General features: G+C 28.2%; 1 protein-coding gene across 2 annotated transcripts in view; it reads right to left on the bottom strand.

The window, feature by feature from the left end:
• Positions 1–22,516, bottom strand: part of LOC101237560 (uncharacterized) — a 103,361-nt gene that overhangs the window by 36,877 nt on the left and 43,968 nt on the right. For both annotated transcript variants that reach the window (XR_010637526.1, XM_065792995.1), the window contains 13 exons: positions 19,796–19,902; positions 19,622–19,721; positions 19,419–19,516; positions 19,211–19,324; positions 19,026–19,139; positions 14,807–14,900; positions 14,634–14,708; positions 14,514–14,566; positions 14,087–14,168; positions 13,767–13,895; positions 13,528–13,674; positions 13,358–13,456; positions 13,143–13,258 (listed from right to left, as the gene is read on the bottom strand). Coding sequence is in view for 1 of the 2 variants with exons in the window: in XM_065792995.1 (XP_065649067.1) it covers positions 13,143–13,258; positions 13,358–13,456; positions 13,528–13,674; positions 13,767–13,895; positions 14,087–14,168; positions 14,514–14,566; positions 14,634–14,708; positions 14,807–14,900; positions 19,026–19,139; positions 19,211–19,324; positions 19,419–19,516; positions 19,622–19,721; positions 19,796–19,902 (1,328 nt within the window). In the remaining variant the exon portion in view is untranslated. The remainder of the gene's footprint in view (positions 1–13,142; positions 13,259–13,357; positions 13,457–13,527; positions 13,675–13,766; positions 13,896–14,086; positions 14,169–14,513; positions 14,567–14,633; positions 14,709–14,806; positions 14,901–19,025; positions 19,140–19,210; positions 19,325–19,418; positions 19,517–19,621; positions 19,722–19,795; positions 19,903–22,516) is intronic.

Below are 22,516 nucleotides of genomic sequence, written 5' to 3'. Positions count from 1 at the left end.
CTTGGTAGTAAGGTTTTTCAAACTCTGTGGCAGCTCTCAAAGAGGTTGATTCTATCAGCAGCTAAAAAATATTATAGTATCAACAGTGCCATATTGTGAATATAAATAAATAACATAAATGATATTTCTCTCTCTGCTAAAGAATTACCCATCATTTATAAACTCCATTCAGGCAAGACTGAAAACTTTAAGTCCTTCTTTTCATGTAACTGCTATTTCTATAAAAGGAAAAAATCATGGTTTCCATGATTTTTTCCTTTTCATGTAACTGCTATTTCTAATCATCATCTTTTGCAATAAAAGTTTTTTATTATCACAAGAAATTGATACAAAAAGATACTGATGTTAAAAACCTTTAATCTCAAACTTGTATTTTATCTCAAAAGCTAGATTCTAGAGACTTATGGAAAACCTTTAACAATGTCATTTATAAATGGCAAGTTATATATATATATTTATGTATATTAGGCTGGCGTGAAAATAAAAGTTTGGTCTATCAAAAAATATTTTGTTGCGTCTAACTGTAAATGAACAAAAAATATTAAAAATATTAATATAAGACATGGGAAACCGCCCCATTTTGACCCTTAAACATCAGACAAGTCCCTAATATTTTTTTTCAAAAGTATGTCATGTTGGGTCTCAAATGAAGCAAAATTTTATAAAAGTTTCAAAAATAATAATCATGCTTTATAAAAACATCTCTAAAAAAAATTGACTCAAAAAACACCGTGAAAAAAATTGCTTTTTTTTAAAAATGTTAAAAAATGGCAGTTTTTATGCATTAAATTGTAAATTAATAATTACAAAATAATAATTATTTTTGAAATTTTTATAAAATTTTGCGTCATTTGAAACCCAACATGACATACTTTTGAAGAAATTTTTTTTCTATAATGTTAGGGACCTGTCTGATGTTTAAGGGTCAAAATGGGGCACTTCCAGTAAAGCATTTTTATTTTTTCCAAATGCTTCTGGTTTCATACATGGATTGGCAAATAAGTATGGTTTGTTGTGATGAAATTCAAACTTTTGTTTATTTTCACCCCAGCCTAATGTAAATATATATACATATATATATATATATATATATATATATATATATATATATATATATATATATATATATATAAGCTCACCATAATTTGTAGATTTTAAATTAGGAGTGTGGTAAGTCTTTTTAAAAAAGACCAGAGCTTAAAGTAGAAGAACATGCAGCAGCCGAGACTCTGGCTTTGTATTTGGCAAACTTTAAATGATTTTTAATATCTGCTTGTCAACCATGTGCAACAGAAAATTCTTTTAAACATTAGTGACACATCACTTTGTTGCCCTCAATATTAAGTTATTTTACAAATAGGTAATCTTATACAGTTTACTTGTAAATTTGCCATTTCCTTTTCTTTTCCTTATACATATACTATATATATATATATATATATATATATATATATATATATATATATATATATATATATATATATATATATATATATATATATATATATATATATATATATATATATTTATATATATATATATATATATATATATATATACATATATATATATATATATACATATACATATATATATATATATACATATATATATATATATATATATACATATATATATTTATATAAATATATATATATATACATATATATATATATATGTATGTATGTATGTATGTATGTATGTATGTATGTATGTATGTATGTATGTATGTATGTATGTATGTATGTATGTATGTATGTATGTATGTATGTATGTATGTATTTATGTATGTATGTATGTATGTATGTATATATACATATATATGTATGTATGTATACATATATATATGCATATATATATATATATGTATATATATATATATTTTATATATATATATATATATATATATATATATATATAATATATATATCTTATATGGCGTGTTTAGGTGAGCAGTTTGACATCATACTGAAATAGTCCTGCTGTAGGGGTTCAAGTTGCTTTGTATTTTTTAAATTGACTTTATGTAATGATAATAATTAGCAGCTCTCTTCTAATTAAAAGGCTGTTCAACTTTTTATTTTATCATTTTGCATAAATGTTTGGTGCAAAATTTTGATGTTGAGTTATAGATAATGATTTTTTCATAAAAGAAAAATATATTAGCAAGAAACCTGTTACATTTTTGCTTGGAAAAATGTAAGAAATATTATTTTTTTAATTTTAGCATTGAAACATTTATTTTTGACTATTTAAAAACACAGTTTTTGTGTAATATAAGCATGCTAAAATTACCCAGTGCTTTTCTTTAAAATTTCCTAGTTTAAAGTTTATGAATGCTGAATCTGAATGCTTGATCTTCTGATAAATTGTTACCAGTTTTTACTTGTTTACTCTACTGACATGTTGTTACCTGTACATCCTTAGCTATGCAACTTATTCTGTTTTCTCTTAATAAAGGTCAAGCTCTAAAACTCAGTTTAATGGTTTTGAGACCACTTGGTAGTAAGGTTTTTCAAACTCTGTGGCAGCTCTCAAAGAGGTTGATTCTATCAGCAGCTAAAAAATATTATAGTATCAACAGTGCCATATTGTGAATATAAATAAATAACATAAATGATATTTCTCTCTCTGCTAAAGAATTACCCATCATTTATAAACTCCATTCAGGCAAGACTGAAAACTTTAAGTCCTTCTTTTCATGTAACTGCTATTTCTATAAAAGGAAAAAATCATGGTTTCCATGATTTTTTCCTTTTCATGTAACTGCTATTTCTAATCATCATCTTTTGCAATAAAAGTTTTTTATTATCACAAGAAATTGATACAAAAAGATACTGATGTTAAAAACCTTTAATCTCAAACTTGTATTTTATCTCAAAAGCTAGATTCTAGAGACTTATGGAAAACCTTTAACAATGTCATTTATAAATGGCAAGTTTACCATTCCATCTCTCTAACATTAATCTGATGTTATACACTTCTCCCAAAAAGAAAAACCAATTATTATCTAATATATCTAATTATTATCTAATTATTATCTAATATATTAATATATATATATATATATATATATATATATATATATATATATATATATATATATATATATATATATATATATATATATATATATGTATATGTATATTTATATATATATATAATATATATAATATATAGTAGTAGTGCTATTAAAATGCTGTAACAGATTTCCTTGTATAACCTATAGATTATGGCAGTCTTATCTATTTCATACTCAAATTTATATTTAAATCAACATATAAAAATTACATGGAAACATAGTATGAAGTATAAAGTTGTACTTTAGTATTTTCATTTAGTTGTAATCTCCGTACTTATGCAGATTATTTGAAATTTCTGCTTTGAGCTTAGCATTGAAACTGTTAACAGATATAGCACATACAACATCTGATGGCAAGGTATTCCAATGAATCACTACTTGGTTTGTAAAAAACTGGTGCCTTTGCTCACAATTTTGTGCCTATTCTCTCGTCAATTTTAGTTAATGTCCTCTAGTTTTAATTAGATTTGATACCTCCAAAACAAAGAACATGGGGTTCACTCCATGAGACAATGTCTATCTTGTTGACAGTTTTATATTCTTGTATCAGATCTCCCCTTATTCTACGTGTTTCTAAAGAAGTTAAATTCAGTAGACTTAAAAGATCTTTGTATGATAGTTGATGGTATTAAGGTATTAAACAGGTCTTTGTACTTTCTTAATTTTATCAATATCGATTCTTGATGATGGATATAACACATGGGCTGAAAAGTCCCGGACCTAACAAAGAAATCACGGTTTTTTTTGTTCAAAATTAGCTTTATTCATCAATGTAATCTCCATCAAGAGCAACGCAATCATTCCAGCGCCACTCTAACATTTCAATACCATTTTTGTAAAACGATTTATCTTTTGCCTTAAAATAGGCCTCAGTTTCAGCGATAACCTCTTCATTCATGCATAATTTCTTACCGCCGAGCATTTTTTTCTGGTCTGCGAACAACCAGTAGTCGTTGGGAGCCAAATCTGGCGAATACGGTGGATGTGGGAGTAATTCGAAGCTCAATTCATATAGTTTTGCCATTGTTTTGATTGACTTGTGACATGGTGCGTTGTCTTGATGAAACAAAATTTTTTTTTTTTGCCATATGCGGTCGTTTTTATGCAATTTCGGCATTCAAACGCTCCAATAACGCTATATAATATTCACTGTTGATGGTATTTTCTTTTTCAAGATAATCGATGAATATTACACCACGCACATCTCAAAATACCAAAGCCATAACCTTTCCAGCCAATTGTTGTGCTTTCGAGCGCTTTGGACGAGGTTCACCAGTTGCTGTCCACTCAGATGACGATCGTTTTGATTCCGGAGTGAAGTGATGGATCCATGTTTCATCCATTGTCACATATCGATGCAAAAATTCCGGTTTTTTACGTTTGAACATGGCCAAACACTGCTCAGAATCATCAACACGTTCTTGTTTTTGGTCAACAGTGAGCAAACGCGGCACCCACTTTGAACAGAGCTTTCTCATAGTCAAATGCTCATGCAATATAAAGCCAACACGTTCTTTTGATATATTTACAATGTCAGCTAATTCACGCAACTACATTTTTCGATCATTCAAAACGATTTTGTGGATTTTTTTTGATGTTTTCTGGTGTTACCGCCTCATTTGGACGTCCACTGCGTTCAGCATCATTGGTGTCTCTACGACCACGTTTGAAGTCAGCAAACCAACGTTTTATTGTTGTTTTTGATGGAGCGGAGTCACCATAACACTTTTCAAGCCATTGCTTCACTTGAATGGTATTTATTCCCATCAAGAAGCAGTGTAAAATTAAAATACGAAATTGTTTTTGATTCATTGTTCTGAAAATAAAAAAAGTAAAGTTACTATTAGCAAAATAACTCACAAACTAATGAATAGAATATAATGAAATTTTAATAGCTGTCTTTTGAAGGTTAGTATTAACTGAAAAAAAGGTGACTGCAATAAAACTCGCGCTATCTATGTGTTAGGCTCAGTACTTTTCAGCCCATGTGTTTCATGGGCCATTTCACGTCAGAAGATTAAAAATCATGTTGAAAAAAAGTATTAATAAATGCGTTTCTCAATATTATTATGGTAATTATAACATTGAAGTTATGTTTTCTATGATTTTTCTGAAAAAGTATTTTGCCGCTCACTGATATTTCATTCATTAAAAATATATAATATCAATAAAATTTAAATTTGCAAATATAGGCTAATTAGATTAGCAGAATATATCTAATTACAACATATTTTTATTTGTTTAAGTGTTTTAATTTGTACTGCGAGTCTTATTTTTCATTTTTTCTTCAACACCAGGTTGTAATCACTCTTATCTGTTGTTTTGTAGTTATTTATGTTTTAAATATTTTTTGTCTGAATGCAGCACCATTATTAATAACTTATTGTTATTCTGTAATTTTTCGTGACATTTGTTATGTTAAATTTATATAATTTGTAATTTGCATCAATATATTTAAGATTATAACTTCAACTTATCGTTCAATGTTTATGTCGTTAAATAACATGATTTTTAAATTTGTCTGATGCAACATTTCTGTATGCAACATAAAATTTCTCAATGGAACATGCAATGTTTGAACGTCATTGTCTTAATGTCTAAACGTAGCATAAAATGTCTGAATGTGACATAGTGAAGTATTTCTAACTTAAGGCATACCTTAACTTCAACATCCTATACACTATTTACATTATCCTATATAAAAAAATATCTGCATTTTTTGTGTTTTTAAGTTCAATGTATCAAACAACTGTAAACAACTGCTAACAAAAGTTAACAATTGAGGAAATTAATTTGGATTAACCATTTAAGCGCTTGTTTGTCATAATTTATATTTTAATACTATTCTATTTTAGATATGGGATTCAAAAAGTTTTGCAACTCTTATCTAGATTACAAAGTGAAATAAATAAACCGAGTAGGCTCCTTGAGATAAAACACAACAACTGATCAGTTAGAAAAACTATGTAAAAGGGACAGAACTATGTAAAAGGGACAAGAAGCAAAAATAAAGAAAGAGAGAGGCAAAAAGTACATCCACAGATCAACAAATATTATTTACATCGCAATCTTTTGGTAAGGCAGTAAACAAAGTTATGAAGAGTTAACCACTGGATAAAGACCGTCGACAGGTGGTGTTTGTAGAAGTGGGCAAAAGGATTGGTTTGCGAGTAGTTAATAATGATGGACCAAGTAGTACTCTTATAGAACAGAAGAATTGTCTCACTCTACTAATTCATACAATTTATGAACGCAACAATATTTCCTGTCAGGCAGCTGACATGAAAGATGTTACTATCAGTAAAATCACTTGGGAGAAAAAACAAATTCGTCATTTGCTATTCATACTGAAGGAAGCATTTGGAATATTCAAGAATGACAATGCTGGTTTGTCTGTGAACTTTTCAAAATTCGCTTCCAGCAGACCATTTTATGTTAAACTCCAAAGAAAAATTCCAGAAAATGTATGCGTATGTGCTATACATGTGAATTTTCAGTTTATCAACTCACACACCACTGTATTTGGTTAACCCATACATCAAAATTTTGTTTGCGATCCATCCTGCAAAGAGTGTGTGCTTCTTTTTTGTGAACATTGTGGTTATCTTCAATATGAGAAGTTTACTGAATGCTGGTTGGAACTGGTGGATGGTGCAGATGAAGTGACTTTTGAACACTGCAGTGGTGGCTTTAAGGAAGTTATAACAATACCCTTTACTGAATTCATGTAACAATTTTTACTAATTTGCCTACTTTTTTGATACAAGCTTTGTGAAGTGCTCATTTTCAATTTACATACAATCAAATATCTAATTGAGTTTCAAAAAATAGAAAAACTTGCTGGTATAAAAATAATTAAAAAACTTTTGATAGATCAAGAATTATAAATATCGGATGCTAGCTTTATACATTGGTTAGACTTTCCTTTTTAAAGCAAGGCAAAACATCAGCCATTTTTCAACGATGGAAGCGTATCATCAAAAATAAAATTAATTGTCTCTGCCTAATAACAATAATAAGTCTCTAAGGCAATCATCAAACTACATAAAATAAGACTTAAGCATAAACATCGCCACTTTTTTTTTCTTACAATTCATAGGCCATATTATTTTGTATATTATTCACAGGCCATTTTATTGTCATCCGTTGAGATTAGAAAAATTTTAAAACATTCACTACACCAAAGATTGTTATACCAAATACTTTTAACATTTAAGCATAACACTTACCCTCCAACTGAGGACATTGCAGTGTACTCTCATGAGGAAATTGTTTGCGTACTGACACCTTCCAAAATTGTTGGATCTATCTTCCACTTCCCAAAAGAACACCTTGTCAACTATTTAAGTAGCTCAAGATGAGTGTTTTCGTATACCTTTCTGTTGAACATTGTAAAAACACATTTTTGGACAAATATATGTACTCAGTTTTTTTATAAATACAGAATATCTGAACGCAACAAATGGTTTCGTCTTACTGCAACATGTATACCTTTTGATTTAGCTAAGAACATTTATGCGTAATATATGTTTGGATACCTAAAGCTTTATATTATTTTAATATTTAAGACCTATGCTTTGAGAATAACTCCATTTATAATGTTAGGCATTAATAGTTTCAGAGAATTTTAAAAGAGTACATGCTATTTTGGTTTTGCCTAATTTTATCATTCTGAACGCAACATTACTTTTAGACACTGTAAGTTGAATGAAAAGTAATCTGCATAAGTTCTGACAGCGTTTTGTGGTGCAATATGTTACATCAAATTCATATTTATTTGGAAAATTTATTCAAAACCATTAGCAATACTTTAATTCCTTGGCTGGATTGTGCTGCCTTGGACCACCCTTGGTAATGGTATCTTTTAATTTGTTATTTAATTAGAGGGAACCAATCTACCAAAAATCCCAAAATGGCGAAAGAGAGGGAAACGACTGAAATTGTAGAAAATGAAAATGCTGAGAGTGAACAAGCCGTCCCTGCTATACTTAATGGAAAATTTTTCAAAATTATATCTAAAAGTAAAACTACAGGGGATGTTAAAACTATTGCACAGTGTATGTTATGTGTTGGCAAAAAACTTACAGTGGTTCACTGAAAGCAACTTCTAATTTTACTCAACATTTTCAGGTATGTATATAACTACAAAAAATTATTATATTGTGTATTTTATGTTTGTTGTATAATAACCACCAGTGCTTTTTTTCTCCTGGAACGCACCAGAACAGCGTTCCGGCACCTTTTTTTTGATATATATAATTTTTTTGCTTTATGTAAACATTTTTTTCCTCGTATTATTATATAATGAAAATAGTTCATTTTTAAATATTAAACATTCTTTGCAGATTTGAAAACATTACAGCGCTGCGTTTCAAAATTTGCTCGAGAAGAATTTAATTTAATATCTTTTCTTAATAGCAATCGTTTTTATGACGCCAAGTTCTTTGTTTTTCCGATTATAATTGGAAAAACATACAATTTCTTGAAAACGCATATGGTTGTGAGATTAACAATTATTAATCTCACAACCATTCGCGTTTTTAAGAAATCTTTTAAGAAATTCTATTGCTTCTGTTCAGTGTTTGTCCGAATATTAATCTCACAACACCTCACGCAACTTAAAAAAGATATATTTTTATAACAAAAACTTTACAACAGTATTTGCAACAGTAACTTTTATTGTATCGTTAATGAACTTCCTGTTATTAGCGTTTTAAATTCAAAGTTATAACCTAATTTATATATTTAAATACTGATATAAAAATATCAATTAAACAAAATTTCTTTTCAAAGTTTCTTCTCGGCGGATTCCCCTGTTCAGAAAAAAATCAAATTAAATGCAAAAGAAACAGAAGAAATCAAAATTACAACGTCAGATTTACCTTCTGCAGACAATGACACCAATTATAGCTGGCCAAGTTGCTGGACTTTAGAGCAAAAAACAGAGTTTTGTTCCAAAAACAAGTGGCTTTGTTTTCGACAAAAAAAACTCGGTTGCACTACCTGCCAAAAAGTGAAAACACTTGGCGTAGAAGCTAAGATGGGAATGAAAATATCTAAAGAATGGTTCAATATTGAAGTTTCTTATTATTGCGAAAATAGAAAGCAACAGTTAAGTTTGTTACGTAAGAAAATATTTGATCACAAAGAATCTGTAGGACATCAAGCTGCATTAAAGATGGTAGAAGAAGCTAAAAAAGAGACTGTCAAACAATATTTTAAAATCTTTAATGCGTGAGAAAATTGTAACAGCAAACATTTTTCGAACTGCATATAAAGTTGCTAAACGAAATCAGTCTTTTAATAATTTTGAAATGGAAATTGATCTTCAAGAAATTAATGGAGTTGAAATGGGTCGTATTCTTCATTCTACAAACGCGTGCATTAATATTGTCAATCATATAGGTAACGAAATGAGGAAAAAAATTATTGCAGAAGTCATAAAGTCAAAGAGTAAGATTTTGATAATTATTGATGAATCAACCACTATAAGCCAAAAATCAACACTGATAGTGTACATTCGGTGCTGTGTAAAAGGCAGCGGAATAAATTCACCAATCAATTTATTTTTGGATTTAGTGGAGCTTAAAAGTGTTACGGCTAAAGGACTATTTGTTGCTTTACTTGAATGTCTTCATTCTTATGGGATGAAAGATGAATATTTGAAAAATTATTTAGTTTCTGTAGCATGTGATGGCGCAGCAGTGATGTTAGGATGCAAAAGTGGCGCTTTTAAATTAATCACTGAAAAGTTTCCTTTTGTTATAGTTTGGCATTGTGCTAATCATAGACTGGAACTATCAGTAGGCGATACTATTAGGGAGAGTTCAAGTATTAACAGATTCAAATCATTTCTTGATAAGCTTTACGTCGTGTATCATGCTTCCCCAAAAAATAGCAGAGAGTTACGTTCATGCACAGAATTACTTAATATTCAGCTGCTGAAAATTGGTCGAATTTTAAATACACGTTGGGTGTCATCTAGTTTCCGTTCAGTTTTTGCAATATGGAAAAATTACAAAGCGCTTGTGAAACATTTTGAGGAAGCAATGGTTGATCCTACAAGGGACAAAATCGAAAAATCCACTTATGCAGGTTTAAAAAAAAAAATTACATCAACAGAGTTTTTAATGGATCTAGGATTAATGTGTGATGCTCTCCAAGAATTATTGGAATTGAGTTTGGACCTACAAGAGTGCAATATTGATCTATACAAAGCAAATCAAAAAATTAAAGATCTTGTTCAAGTATTCAAAGAAAGAAGAAATAATGGTGGTCTCTATTACAAATTTGTTTTAGTTTCAGCACAGAATCACCGTTTTCATGGAGTTTTACTTCACAATAAAAATTCCAAAAACAATTCAGCTATTAACGCCTTTTATATAAAACTAAAAGAGTCAATTGAAAAAAGGTTGTTTGCTGACAAAGATGTTGAATTAGCTCAGATGGCTCGCATCTTAGATCAAAATCATTGGTCTGATAACATAAACAACCAAGTAACATTTGGAGAAACTGAAATCAGAAATCTGTCGTTAAGACTACTGTTAAATGAAAGAGAAATGATTCGTGGATTCCGTGAATACCTGGCAGAAAAAACATCCTGAAAATTTAGTTCATTTGGTACACGCTCTACATACTATTCCCATTTCCTCAAGTGAATGCGAACGAGTGAATGCGAGCGAGTGAATGAGAACGAGTGAATGCGAACGAGGGTTTTCACAGATGAATCTGATCATCACACCAACAAGGGCTTCATTAATGGCAAAAACAGTTTCAACGTTGTTATTCATTAAATTAGTGGGACCACCGCTAACAAGCTTCGATCTTTCAAAGTACATTGATTCGTGGTTACTTAGCGGAAGGCACTCAGCAGTAGACACTAAGAGCAAGGAAAGGAGACGAGAGGATATGTTCAACAAAAATTTGAAAAAACTATGGGATTTGTTATAAAAGTTTATAGTGTTGTAAAGTTTGCATTTTATATACAGTGACTAACCCCTCCCCCACTCACCCCCTATCCAAAAAAAAACATCTGTCATTATTTGAAAAAAATAATGACAGATGTTTTTTTTTGGCTTCTTTTATTGGAAAACGGTTTCTTATATTTGTTCCCGCCTTTATGGGTATGATGTACAGGGGAGCCTACCAACAGCTATACATATAAAAATTATTTATAAATTAAATTACTAATTTCTGCCTCATTTTTGAAATATAAAGAAAAATACAGGTGAGTTCCGGCACCTTTTTTTTTAGAAAAAAAGCACTGATAATCAGTAATCATTACTCATTAGATAGAAAAATTTCAGGAAACAGGAACTGGCGATGATGATGAAGCAGAAAATTCAGACAATGATGTTGAAATAGCGAATATGACTGCAGTCCTAAATTTACCAGTTAGTGAAGACACGGATGCTGATACTGAAGTTGTTCTGCCTCACCATGAAGCTTGCAATAGTTACTCTCTCAGCTTCACATCAACTACTGATGCAGATAAAGCATGTGATTCTGATGCTAATTTCAAACTTCTTTATCAAGCTGCATAGGCCAAGTGTACCAGCATTCGGAATTTGCTTCTTAGAAGTTCCAAGGCATCGGATGCTGTGAAAAAAATCATCGCAAGGGAAATACTGATACCTGTCCCTACACGATGGAACTCCCGGTATGATGCATTGAAATGCATTCTCCAGTTGCAAGATAAGCTTGGCGAAATATGCGACGTTTTGAAGTTGCCAAAGTTCAAAAAGCAGGAGTTGGAATGTAAAGAAGAGTATGTAATGATAATGGCTCCTATTGCTGTTGCCATTGACAGGCTACAAGGTGACAATGTGTACTTTGGCAATGTATTTCCGATGCTGCACACCGCACAGCAGAAATTACAGGACCTGCATCAGAAATCACTGAAGCATGTTAAGAAATTTGCAGAATCTATGCTTACTAGCTTGAAAACAAGAATTGAGGGTCATTTATCATTTTCTGAACATAATGCCAGAAGGATAATTGCAGAAGTATCGCATCCCTACTTCAAAATGAGATGGGTTCCGGATGATAAAAAAGATTTCTGTCGTGATCTCTTCGTTCGTGCAGCTAAGTCTCAGCAGCAGCAGTTGCTGCTGAGACTTAGCTGCACAAACAAAGTGGGTCAGGGTCAGCAACAATACTATTTCTGACCCTGACCCACTTCCAGGTACTCAATCAGCTGGTAGCAGTGGCATGAGTGATGATTTTTTCTTGTTTAGCGGAATTAACATTGCAGAACAAACAACAGTCAACAACGAATGTTTATCGTACTTAAGACTCTGGTATGGATTTTAAAATCTTGGCAAAATATGAAGTTATAAAACACGTATTTGTGAGGTACAATACGACCTTACCTTCGTCCGCACCTGTTGAGCATTTATTTAGCACCGCTGGACAAATTCAGACGCCACGAAGAAACTGTCTTAGTGATGCAACATTCGAAAAACTGTTACTTTTAATGTTGATTTAAAGGTTAAATTATATCAATAAAGTTGTGATGTACGATTCAAGTTGGTACGATTCCAGTATTTTGTATTTAAAATGGTTTTAAAAAGAACTTTTATTTGAAATACTTTCCTTGTATTTTATTTTTATTTTCATATCAAATACTTTTTAGGTAGAATATTTTATTTTTATTTCAAATACTTTTAAAAAGTATTTTGCCCAGCACTGATATATATATATATATATATATATATATATATATATATATATATATATATATATATATATATATATATATATATATATATGTATATATGTATTCATATTTATATTTATATATATATATATATACATATATATATTTTTATATATATACAATCCTGGCAGCAGGTGGCTACAGCATGATGTCATATATACATTCATAAACAAACTATTAAAAAATTATTACTTTATTAAAATTATTGAAAAGCATAAAAATAAAAAAAAATCAACATTGTTTAAATTTTTTTTACTATTATTTTTATTTTAAAATGTATTCTGGTAATTCTTCAAACAAATATTGGAAACCACCTATAAATAAGAATTGTAATACCTCTACCTGTAAATAAGAACTGCAATACTCTGAGCCTCTATTAGTAAAGCTTTATTGCAACTCAAAATTGCTTTAGTATATTGTTTATTTGAACCATTGTGAAGAGCATAACCAAAATAAGCCTAAATAATTAAAAATAGTTATAAGCATTTGTACAATAACTTAAAAAGTATAATTATAGGCATTTTATCTATATAATGTAAAATTTTAACATAATTTACTTGGTAAAATAAAGAGTTAAGAGCAAGACAATGATTAAAATCAACAGTAGGTGGATTCAAACGCAGTTTCATTTTAACTATACCTAGCAAATAGTGAACCTGGTAAAAAAATAAAAAATATTAAAAACCTCAAACAAACAAAAATTTTCAATCTATGATAAAATAATTACCTCAAAAAAGTTTTTATCAGCTTTGGAAGCATTGTTTAAAGAAATTAATGCTTTTTTATAGTCTTTCAGTTGGATATGACAAAGAGCCATGTTCAGATGTATTAAAGATGATTCCTTAGAGCAGTTTAAATTTGAATCAGCGAGTTTCTACAAAAAATTATAGTCAAAACAGTTATACTTAATTATAAGCTTTTAATACACAGTAAGTGTAATAAGTACAATAAATTTTAAAAACCTACAAATAAAACAACTTTAAAAGTTTCCAGTGCTTGTAAAAACTCTTTCTCCTTCATTTTACTTTTACCCAACAAAAAAAGCAACTTGACATCATGATTATTTGCAAGATTAGTTTCCAAAAGATTATTTGCCTATTAATAAGAATTCATATTGCAATAACTAAAACAAGTACTTAAATACCAGACCTCACTGTTATCGAATACCAGACCTCACTGCTATTGATTACCAGACTTCACTCTTACTGAATAACTAGATAAGATTTTCTACTGCAAAACCATTTGAATAAATTTCTGATTTCACAAAAGTAGGAACAATACTTTACCGCATCAAAATTTTTGAAAAACATTTCCATAACTACTTGTTCATAGGTTGTTTTATCAAAAAAATTTATCATTGCACATTGCCTAAACGAACGAATGAATATAAATTTACCATAACCTCAACCTTTAGAAAATATTCAGTTAACATACTACAGCTATATGCATATCATTTGGTGTTATTAAGCTACTATCACTTAAGTTATTAATAGTTAAGTTATTTCTGATTAAGTTACTAACAGTTAAGTTGCAACTGATGAAGTTACTAACAGTTACCAATAAATATTTACTATTAGTTAAGTTTCTAGATTAAAAGATTGGAGTGCATTAATTAACTTGATACATTAAACAAATAATTCTTTAACAAATTCTTTAACAAATAAATACATTTATTTGAATATATGTATAATAAATCAGGTTTAAAAAGCATACTTTATATGAAAAATGGCTTGATCGAACTGTTGTTTTTTAAGCAAAAGATAACCCTAAAACAGATAAAAAATTAATTACATGATAAAAAAACATTGATTAAAACTAAAAGAATTACTTTACCCTTGCAATTTTAAAGGATTTGCTTAAAGGATTTAAATGAATAGCTCGTGTGTAATCTAAGATGGCTGCATCAATCTATGTACAAAAAAACAAAAAAAACAAAACAAAAAAATTAAAAATCAAAAAAGTTAATCAAAAGACAAAAAAAAAAAATTATAATAAAATTTGTTTACATTATTTAAAAGAATGAATGTTTCAGCACGACAAATCAATGCTTGTATGTAAGTTGGATCTTGTAACAATGCAAAACTAAATCTCTTCAAAGCTCTATTACAATTTTTATAAGAAATTTTAATAAAATTTTTATGTGCAAATACAGAAATACACAAGTATATCATCAAATAAGGATTTATTTGTGCATGAATAGTTGTCAATTACATCATGCTAAAAGATCTTCAAAAATATGTCAACCTGGGTCTCAAAAGAAGCAAAATTATATTCAAATTTCATAAATATTAAATATTTTATATTTAAAAAATGATTATTTTAGATTTTATTGCAAAAAAACTATGTTTTTTTTAATTAAAAGTGTAAAAAGTGCATTTTTTGATAATTTTTATTAACATAAACTTTAATAAAATATTGTTTTTAAAATTTTGATATTATTTTGCTCTTTTTAAGACTCTCATACGAAGAAGTTTTTTTGATGATAATAGGAACCTGATAAATGTTCAAAGATCTTGAGCAATCCTAAGTTTAATTTTTAAAATCTAATTTTTGATATCCATTTATCAGTTTATTATAAAGAATACAATTTGGAGGTAAGAGTAAAAAATTTTCGAAAAAAGTTGTTTTAATTGGCACCTTAGTATATATATACACACATATACACACCTAGAATAAATTATAGACCTAGATTTACAAAAGTAAAAATTCTAAATTAGATTTAACCATTTAATAAAAAACTATAAATAATAATATTAACAATAATAACAATAATATTAATAATAATTATAAAAATTATAATTACAACAATATTAAATATAATAATAGCATTATTTATTATTATTGTTATCATTGTTGTTATTGTTATTATTATTACTGTTATTACTATTATTGTTATTATTGTTATTATTATCATTATTAATAATATTATTATTACTTTCATAACTAATAATAGTTGCTTTTATATATATATATATAGTTTAGAAAAACACTTCATTATAAAAACAAATATTTTGGTAATGTTAGCCTTTAAAATTTATTAAATAGTTTCATTAAATCTTTATTTAATTTCAGATTTGGAATAAAATCTTTCTGGTTAATTCTGGCTCTGATAAATCTATCAAAAGCTATATTTTTTCTACGAAAACAAGTCATAAAACATGTTGCAAAGAAAATTATTGATTTGTGACTTGTTAAATAGTTTAAAAATAACTTTAACATTTATTTTCTGCTACTTTGATCACTTGTTTTACAATTCTTTAGCAGAAAAAAGTGTAGAGACGGCAGTGAGAACTTCTGCACAAGATTCTATTACTTACTCTTAACTCTTTTTTGTTATCATGTGTGTAAAACTTAACTTTTTTGTTATCATGTGTGTAAAATTTAACTAAAGATTTGTCTAGTATTCCATTTTATAAAAACAGAGAGGCAAAGTATTAAAATTGCAGGCTAATATCTAACATTTACATCACCTAAGTTGAAATCTCCTCCATACATTTAAAGTTATGTTGACTGCGAAAACTAAATTTTCCTTTGATAACCTTGCAAGTAGAAATATAAAATAGAACTCAGAATGATCTAAAAATCCAACCATTGTCAATAGATTTCGTAAATGCATTCTTAAACACTGTTTGACTTCTTAGTGGATAAATAAGTTTAATTAGATGTTGGAATCAACAACATAATTCTTTATCTTGATTCTTAACAACATATAAAAGTAACTTGAGTCAAAAGAATAGTTTTGCTAACCAGCCTTGAACCCCTTATTCATCTAGTAGGCTAGCGTAAATATAAAACTGTGTTACATTGTTTCCTGCCTATTATAATGAACTATTATGATGAATCTCTACTTATAGATTTTGCATGTTCCTCCTTGATAGCGGCTATGCAACTCTTCCTAATGAAGATACAGTTCTAAAAATCAGTTTAATGGTTCTGAGGCCAGTTGGTAGTAAGATTTCCCAAACTCTGTGGTAGGTCTCAGAGAGGCTGATTCCATCAACAGCTGCAAAATATCAAAGTATTAACAGTGCCATGTTGCACATGGATGATGTCCCTGTTAATGCTTTTGGTGCTCATTGTTGAGGACACATTAGGAGCTATATGTTACAACTTATTGTTAATTAACAGAAATGAGACAACTGCATAGCTTATTGCTTAGGAGGCTGCGCTGTATCTATGAATGAGTCAAGTTCTCTTTAAACTTAAATCATGCCAAAAGTAACCTAAAATATTAAACATAAAAAATCTTCCCCACCACCTAACTGTTTAATATATCTTTTATAAATATTCCTGGTCTGCAAAGCAATCTTCCATCAATGAATCTCTAACTTTTCTACAATTACTATCATAATTGTTGTGCAAAGGAGCTATCATCTCTAGTTCTATCAACTAAATTACATTCTCGCTTGACTCCCTACTCAGTAAAGTCTCATTCATTTACTGTATCTGTCCCTGCATGCTCTAAAAACTTTTATTTGTTCAGTTTTTTTTCCTGCACTTCAACCCTTTGAAATTCTCTCCGATCCTGATGTTTTCCTGATTCATGCAACCTACAACTCTTCAAGTCTTCTGTCAACCATTTTCTTGCTCTATAACTTAATTTTTTTTCTTCTAGTAACTCCCCACTTAATAGTGGTTGCTTGCAGCCATGTTGGAAGTGAACCAAAATTGAAAAAAAAAACTTCTCTTTTTAAAACACCATCTTCCAAGTCATGATCACATTTATATATGTCCATGTGATCATGGATTAAAGGACTTCTTAAGTCTCCTACTACTGAAAATCATATTCTTAATTAGCAAATGATCAACATCACTCGAATATAATGCTAATTGCAAAATGACCAAAAACATTTTCTTCTAATAAATTTGTCCAGATTTGTTCTTAATCTGTCATCTACCAAAAACAATCAGAGAATTTTTAGAATCTAAGCTGATCACTTCTATATTTTGATCAATTTCCCCATAACCATTCAGTTATATTGTTAGGATTTAACCATTTTTTAACCATATATTAATATTAATCATTTTTAAACCATTTATTATTATTTAACCTTTAGGTTAAATAGAAATATATATAACTTTTAGGACCTATAGGTGGTATATAGTTGGTCAGGATAGCTACTATATGGTCCAGAAAGTAACAGGGATGTTTTTCTATTTTTTTATCCTTAAAAAAATTGAATTTTTAATTAAGTTTAGAAAGAAACTTTTCTTTTAATAAACAAAATTCAATAATGTATTTATCTGATAAATCTTTTGTATTAAACTTATTATTTTAATACTTTTATATTCTTCTATTAATTCTTTCATATTAAGTAAAAAAAAGTTATTTGGTTTCAATTATTTCACCTTCCTCCTTAAAATACTTTATGTGCCTTGTTAATCCCCTGCCTTAAGCCCCTGCGATAATTTGAGATTAATTTAGGAATATCTTTTATGTCTCTTGTTCAATGTTATCAATTTTGCATTATTTTTAAGCAATGCAAGACCGTTTATTTTCCTGTTTTGCGGTCCTAATGTTTTTCTATTTTTAACTAGCCAATTTAGTACATAATGATGCATTTGATATGATGCATTTAATATCTTAACTTTTATCCGATCTTTTTAATTTGATATCTTAGCCACACTAACACTAAGTTTGAGGCACATTAATATTTCATGGACAAATGGACACCATGTAAGCTCCAACAGAACAATGCAAAATCTCTATACATAGAGCAGTTTCATTTTTTTTATCAAGTAATATACTATACCTACATGTTTTTATCTCCAAAATTTTTGATTAGCAATGTCTCTTGAAATGCAACAAAGACAAAAGTTGACAAAACTATTCTGAGTAGTTAAAACTTTATTTTATTTTTTTGAAATATAGCAATTTTGAAATGATTTTTTAGGAACTTTTTTGAAATGATTTTTTAGGAGTGTGATTTTTTAGTGTAGATATATTAATTGAAAGTTTTGGTTAGTACAGTTTTAAATGAAAAAAATATCTTACAAACCTTTAAAATATTATGTGTGTGTGTCTATATAACAGGGTGGATCAAAAAACAAGATTTTTGAAAAATATCTGTAGCATGCACATTAATGTGTTCTATATGATAAAATAACACAGGATTTAAAAGTTTTTTAAATTCAATGTTAAAAAACACACACACATGTATAAAGTTTAAATATACTTTACTTAATATTTAAAATACTTTATTTACTTAAATATACGTTACTTACAAAGGTGCGTTATTATTATAATTAATATCTATTAAGCCAAGATTAAAGTGAACAAGTGGATATACACTGTTTAATACCAGAGCACATTTTAAATCAACTAATGCTTGCTGAAATCTAAAAAAAAAATCTTCATCAAAGTCAAATAAGTATGTAATACAAATAAAAAAAAAGATCTAAAACATTACTTTTTTAATATTGTGTAAATTATTCCTCTTTGTATAAATGCATTTATATTTTCTTTATTTGAATTAATCAATAAAGAAACACTTAGGTCTTTGACAGCTTGTTTTTTTGAATTTCTGAAAAATTAAAACAAAAAATTTGATATACTTTGTATCAAATATTTCCAAATACTATTAAAACTAAACAAAAAGAAAAAAAAAATATTTTTACTTTTGAAGAATAAAACCTCTATAGTAAAATGCTTCATAATGATTTGGTGATAGATGTAAGCAAATTGATAAATCAGACAAAGCATTTTCAAAATGGTTCTAAACAAAATGTATATATTAGAAAACAAAGATGATAAAACTTTCTTTGAGTTTTTAGACTTCAAAAGATTTTAAGACTTCAAAACATTAGGCAAATATTCTTACCAATTTTATATTGACTCTAGCTCTATAAAAGTATGCCTGGTAATATTTTGGATTAAGATGGAGAAGCTCTGTGAAGTAACTTAAAGCAGTTACCCATAATCTAAAAAATTTCAAATATTTTAATGTTATTTATAAACATTTAATTTTGTTTAAAAAAGTTTATCAAAAGCAGACCTTAAATTGAAGTGACACACTGCTACTTTTAACATAGCAGAAAAATCATCGGGTAGCAAGTTGTGTGCTTTCTTATAATCGTTTAATGCCATAATCAAATCATTGTTCTAAAAAACTATTTATATTTAAAAAAGAATATCTCATGCATACTGAACAAAATATAACTTTAAAGAAAGTTTAAAAATTTTTTAGAATGCCATAATTATTTTTTCATGCAGTTTTATTAATATTATTATTTTACTAATGTTATTATTTTACTAATATTACCCAATTCTTACATTTATTGTATTAATTAAAGACAACTTTTGGTGAAATTGGAAGTAGTAAGTACAGACACAATGTGTAGAAAGACAATTTTTATTAAGTTTTCACCTTTGATAACTTTTATTTTCACATTTGTTCTTCTTTACTTAAAAACTTTTATTTCCACATTTCACTAGGAGACTGCCAGGTTTATGTTGTGGTACTCATATATAACCTTTTAAACATAAAAGTATTTGTCCTGTTGGTTTTAAAAAGTAATTTTATAAAATCTGGACAAAGTTCAAAAAAGGGGCAAAAGGGGTCTGAGGGGTCTTAATGAGGGGCCTTCGGCCTATAATTAAAATTAGAAGTCATTTATTTTTAACATTATTAAATTTTTGTTTGTAGTTAATCTGTTACATCAAATTGTTTAAATTTTATAATGGGGAAATTATACTTAAAAAAAACAAACATAAATGTTTTTATTTAATTTCATACATAAATAACATCTACAACAGCATAGTTATAGTACATCTATATCAATACATGTATACACAATTAATATATAAATTTATATACATCTATTTAGATACATAAATAAATGTAAACGCAGACTTGAATATACATACATAGCTATGTATGTACAAAAATAAATACTTGTATGTTTATATATTATGTATATATGTTTATATATCATGTACATGTATATATGTGCAGGGGCAGATCTAGGTTACATCTAGTATGTCTGTAGACGCACCCAAAAATAAAATTGAATTTAAAAAAAAAAAAGTTAATATAATATTTTAATATTGTATATAAAAATAATTCTTTACTTAACAGTCAAGTAAATTAGATTTAAGTTTTATTATCTAATTTAAGTTATATAAACACTAATATAAAAAAAATAATTGCTTCTTGTTTAGAGTGGATTTTTCAAGTTTATACAAAAGTAAATTTTTAAACTGGAGGTTAAAGTTATAATTAATAAGCAATATTTAATTAGAAGGATCAATGGATTGAATGAATGGATGACCCAATATTACTTTATTGAATGATAAAAATTTTTTTCAGATTTTTATTTATTTTGTTAAATAAGCAAGGTATATATTTCTTTACTTATAGCAAATTTTAGATGTCCCCAAAGTAGTACACCCTAAGTAAAATTTTAGTCAAAATCCTTTGTTTTGTGATAATCCAGAGATAAAATAAGTTTTAATAATTAATACATGATAAAATGCACCAATGGAAGTCCCCGAAATTATTTTTTTCTATGATTTATCATTTTATTTAGTTTGGTTTTCAATAATTAATTTTTAAGTATTTGATTTTATTTATAAAAAAACACTGTTGGACATACCACAACATTTACACCCTGAAATATTTAAGGTTTATTATGATACTTAAAATGTCGCATAATGTCAGATGTTAAAAGTGTTAGTCTAAAATGTGGCTTAATCATAAAGTTGAAAATATCATGCTACAAAATGACGAAACAAAATTAATCTCTTTGAAAACTACATAACAGAAAAATATAATTTCTTGTAAAGATAGAAGTCTGGTCAACTCTTGTAAACTATTTAGTTTTCTTAAAAAAAAAAACAAGTGTTTGCAACATTTCTGTGTTAAAGTTGGTGATAAAATTCTTCAAGATCAACTTTGATATTATCTTACAAATACTTCTTACATATCTGAGATATCATATCATCAGGTAATAAAGTGTTTTGGAGAAGTTATTACTAACACAATAATAAATAAAAAAATATTAAAATTTAAACATTTTTCTATTTTTGCTGATGAAGTTTCTGACAGTTAAAGTAATGAACAACTATTATTAATTATATGGTTTGTTGATTCAAAGCTCAATAAGAGAATTTATCAGTTTTTTAGATTGCTCAAATGGTGTTATTTGTTAAGAATTATTTTATATTTACAGAGAGGTTTGATATGGTGGTGCTTAAGCAAGTTTTTTTTTTTTGTTACTCACCTCCTCAAGGCCAAGAAGGTCACTACAGATGAGAAGGCTACTTAATAGTGGTTATAACCCTCTCTCAACTCTATAACTCCGAAACACGAACCTTAAAGAACAAGGCCGCTGCGTGGAGAAACAAGTTGAGCGCGGTACTACCAGGGATGTGGTGGGGATCGAACTCGGAACCTCTCGCTTATGAAGCAAGCGCTTTACCACTACACCACTACCGCATTTGATGGTCACACTAAAGGTTTGTCCTCTTGTATTTTAAATCTAAATGAAAAACAATTGCAACAGTCATAGACCTAATTTAGCTATTTGTGCCTCATACAAAGTGCAAAATATCAAGTATCTTTTGGCACACATTAATGAGGTATCATAATTGTTAAACTTTTATCTACCAGGCAACAAATGTTAAAGGAACATACTGAAAGTATTGTTCCACTGGCTGTTAAAAAAGCAATTAAAATGTTTTTGCAGAACATATTGAGGAAAAAGTTTACTTTTGT

Source organism: Hydra vulgaris, chromosome 03, assembly GCF_038396675.1.
Source record: "Hydra vulgaris chromosome 03, alternate assembly HydraT2T_AEP".
NCBI lineage: Eukaryota > Metazoa > Cnidaria > Hydrozoa > Anthoathecata > Hydridae > Hydra > Hydra vulgaris.
The sequence above is the reverse complement of the archived record's forward strand: the minus strand, read 5'-3'. Positions and strand labels throughout refer to the sequence as shown.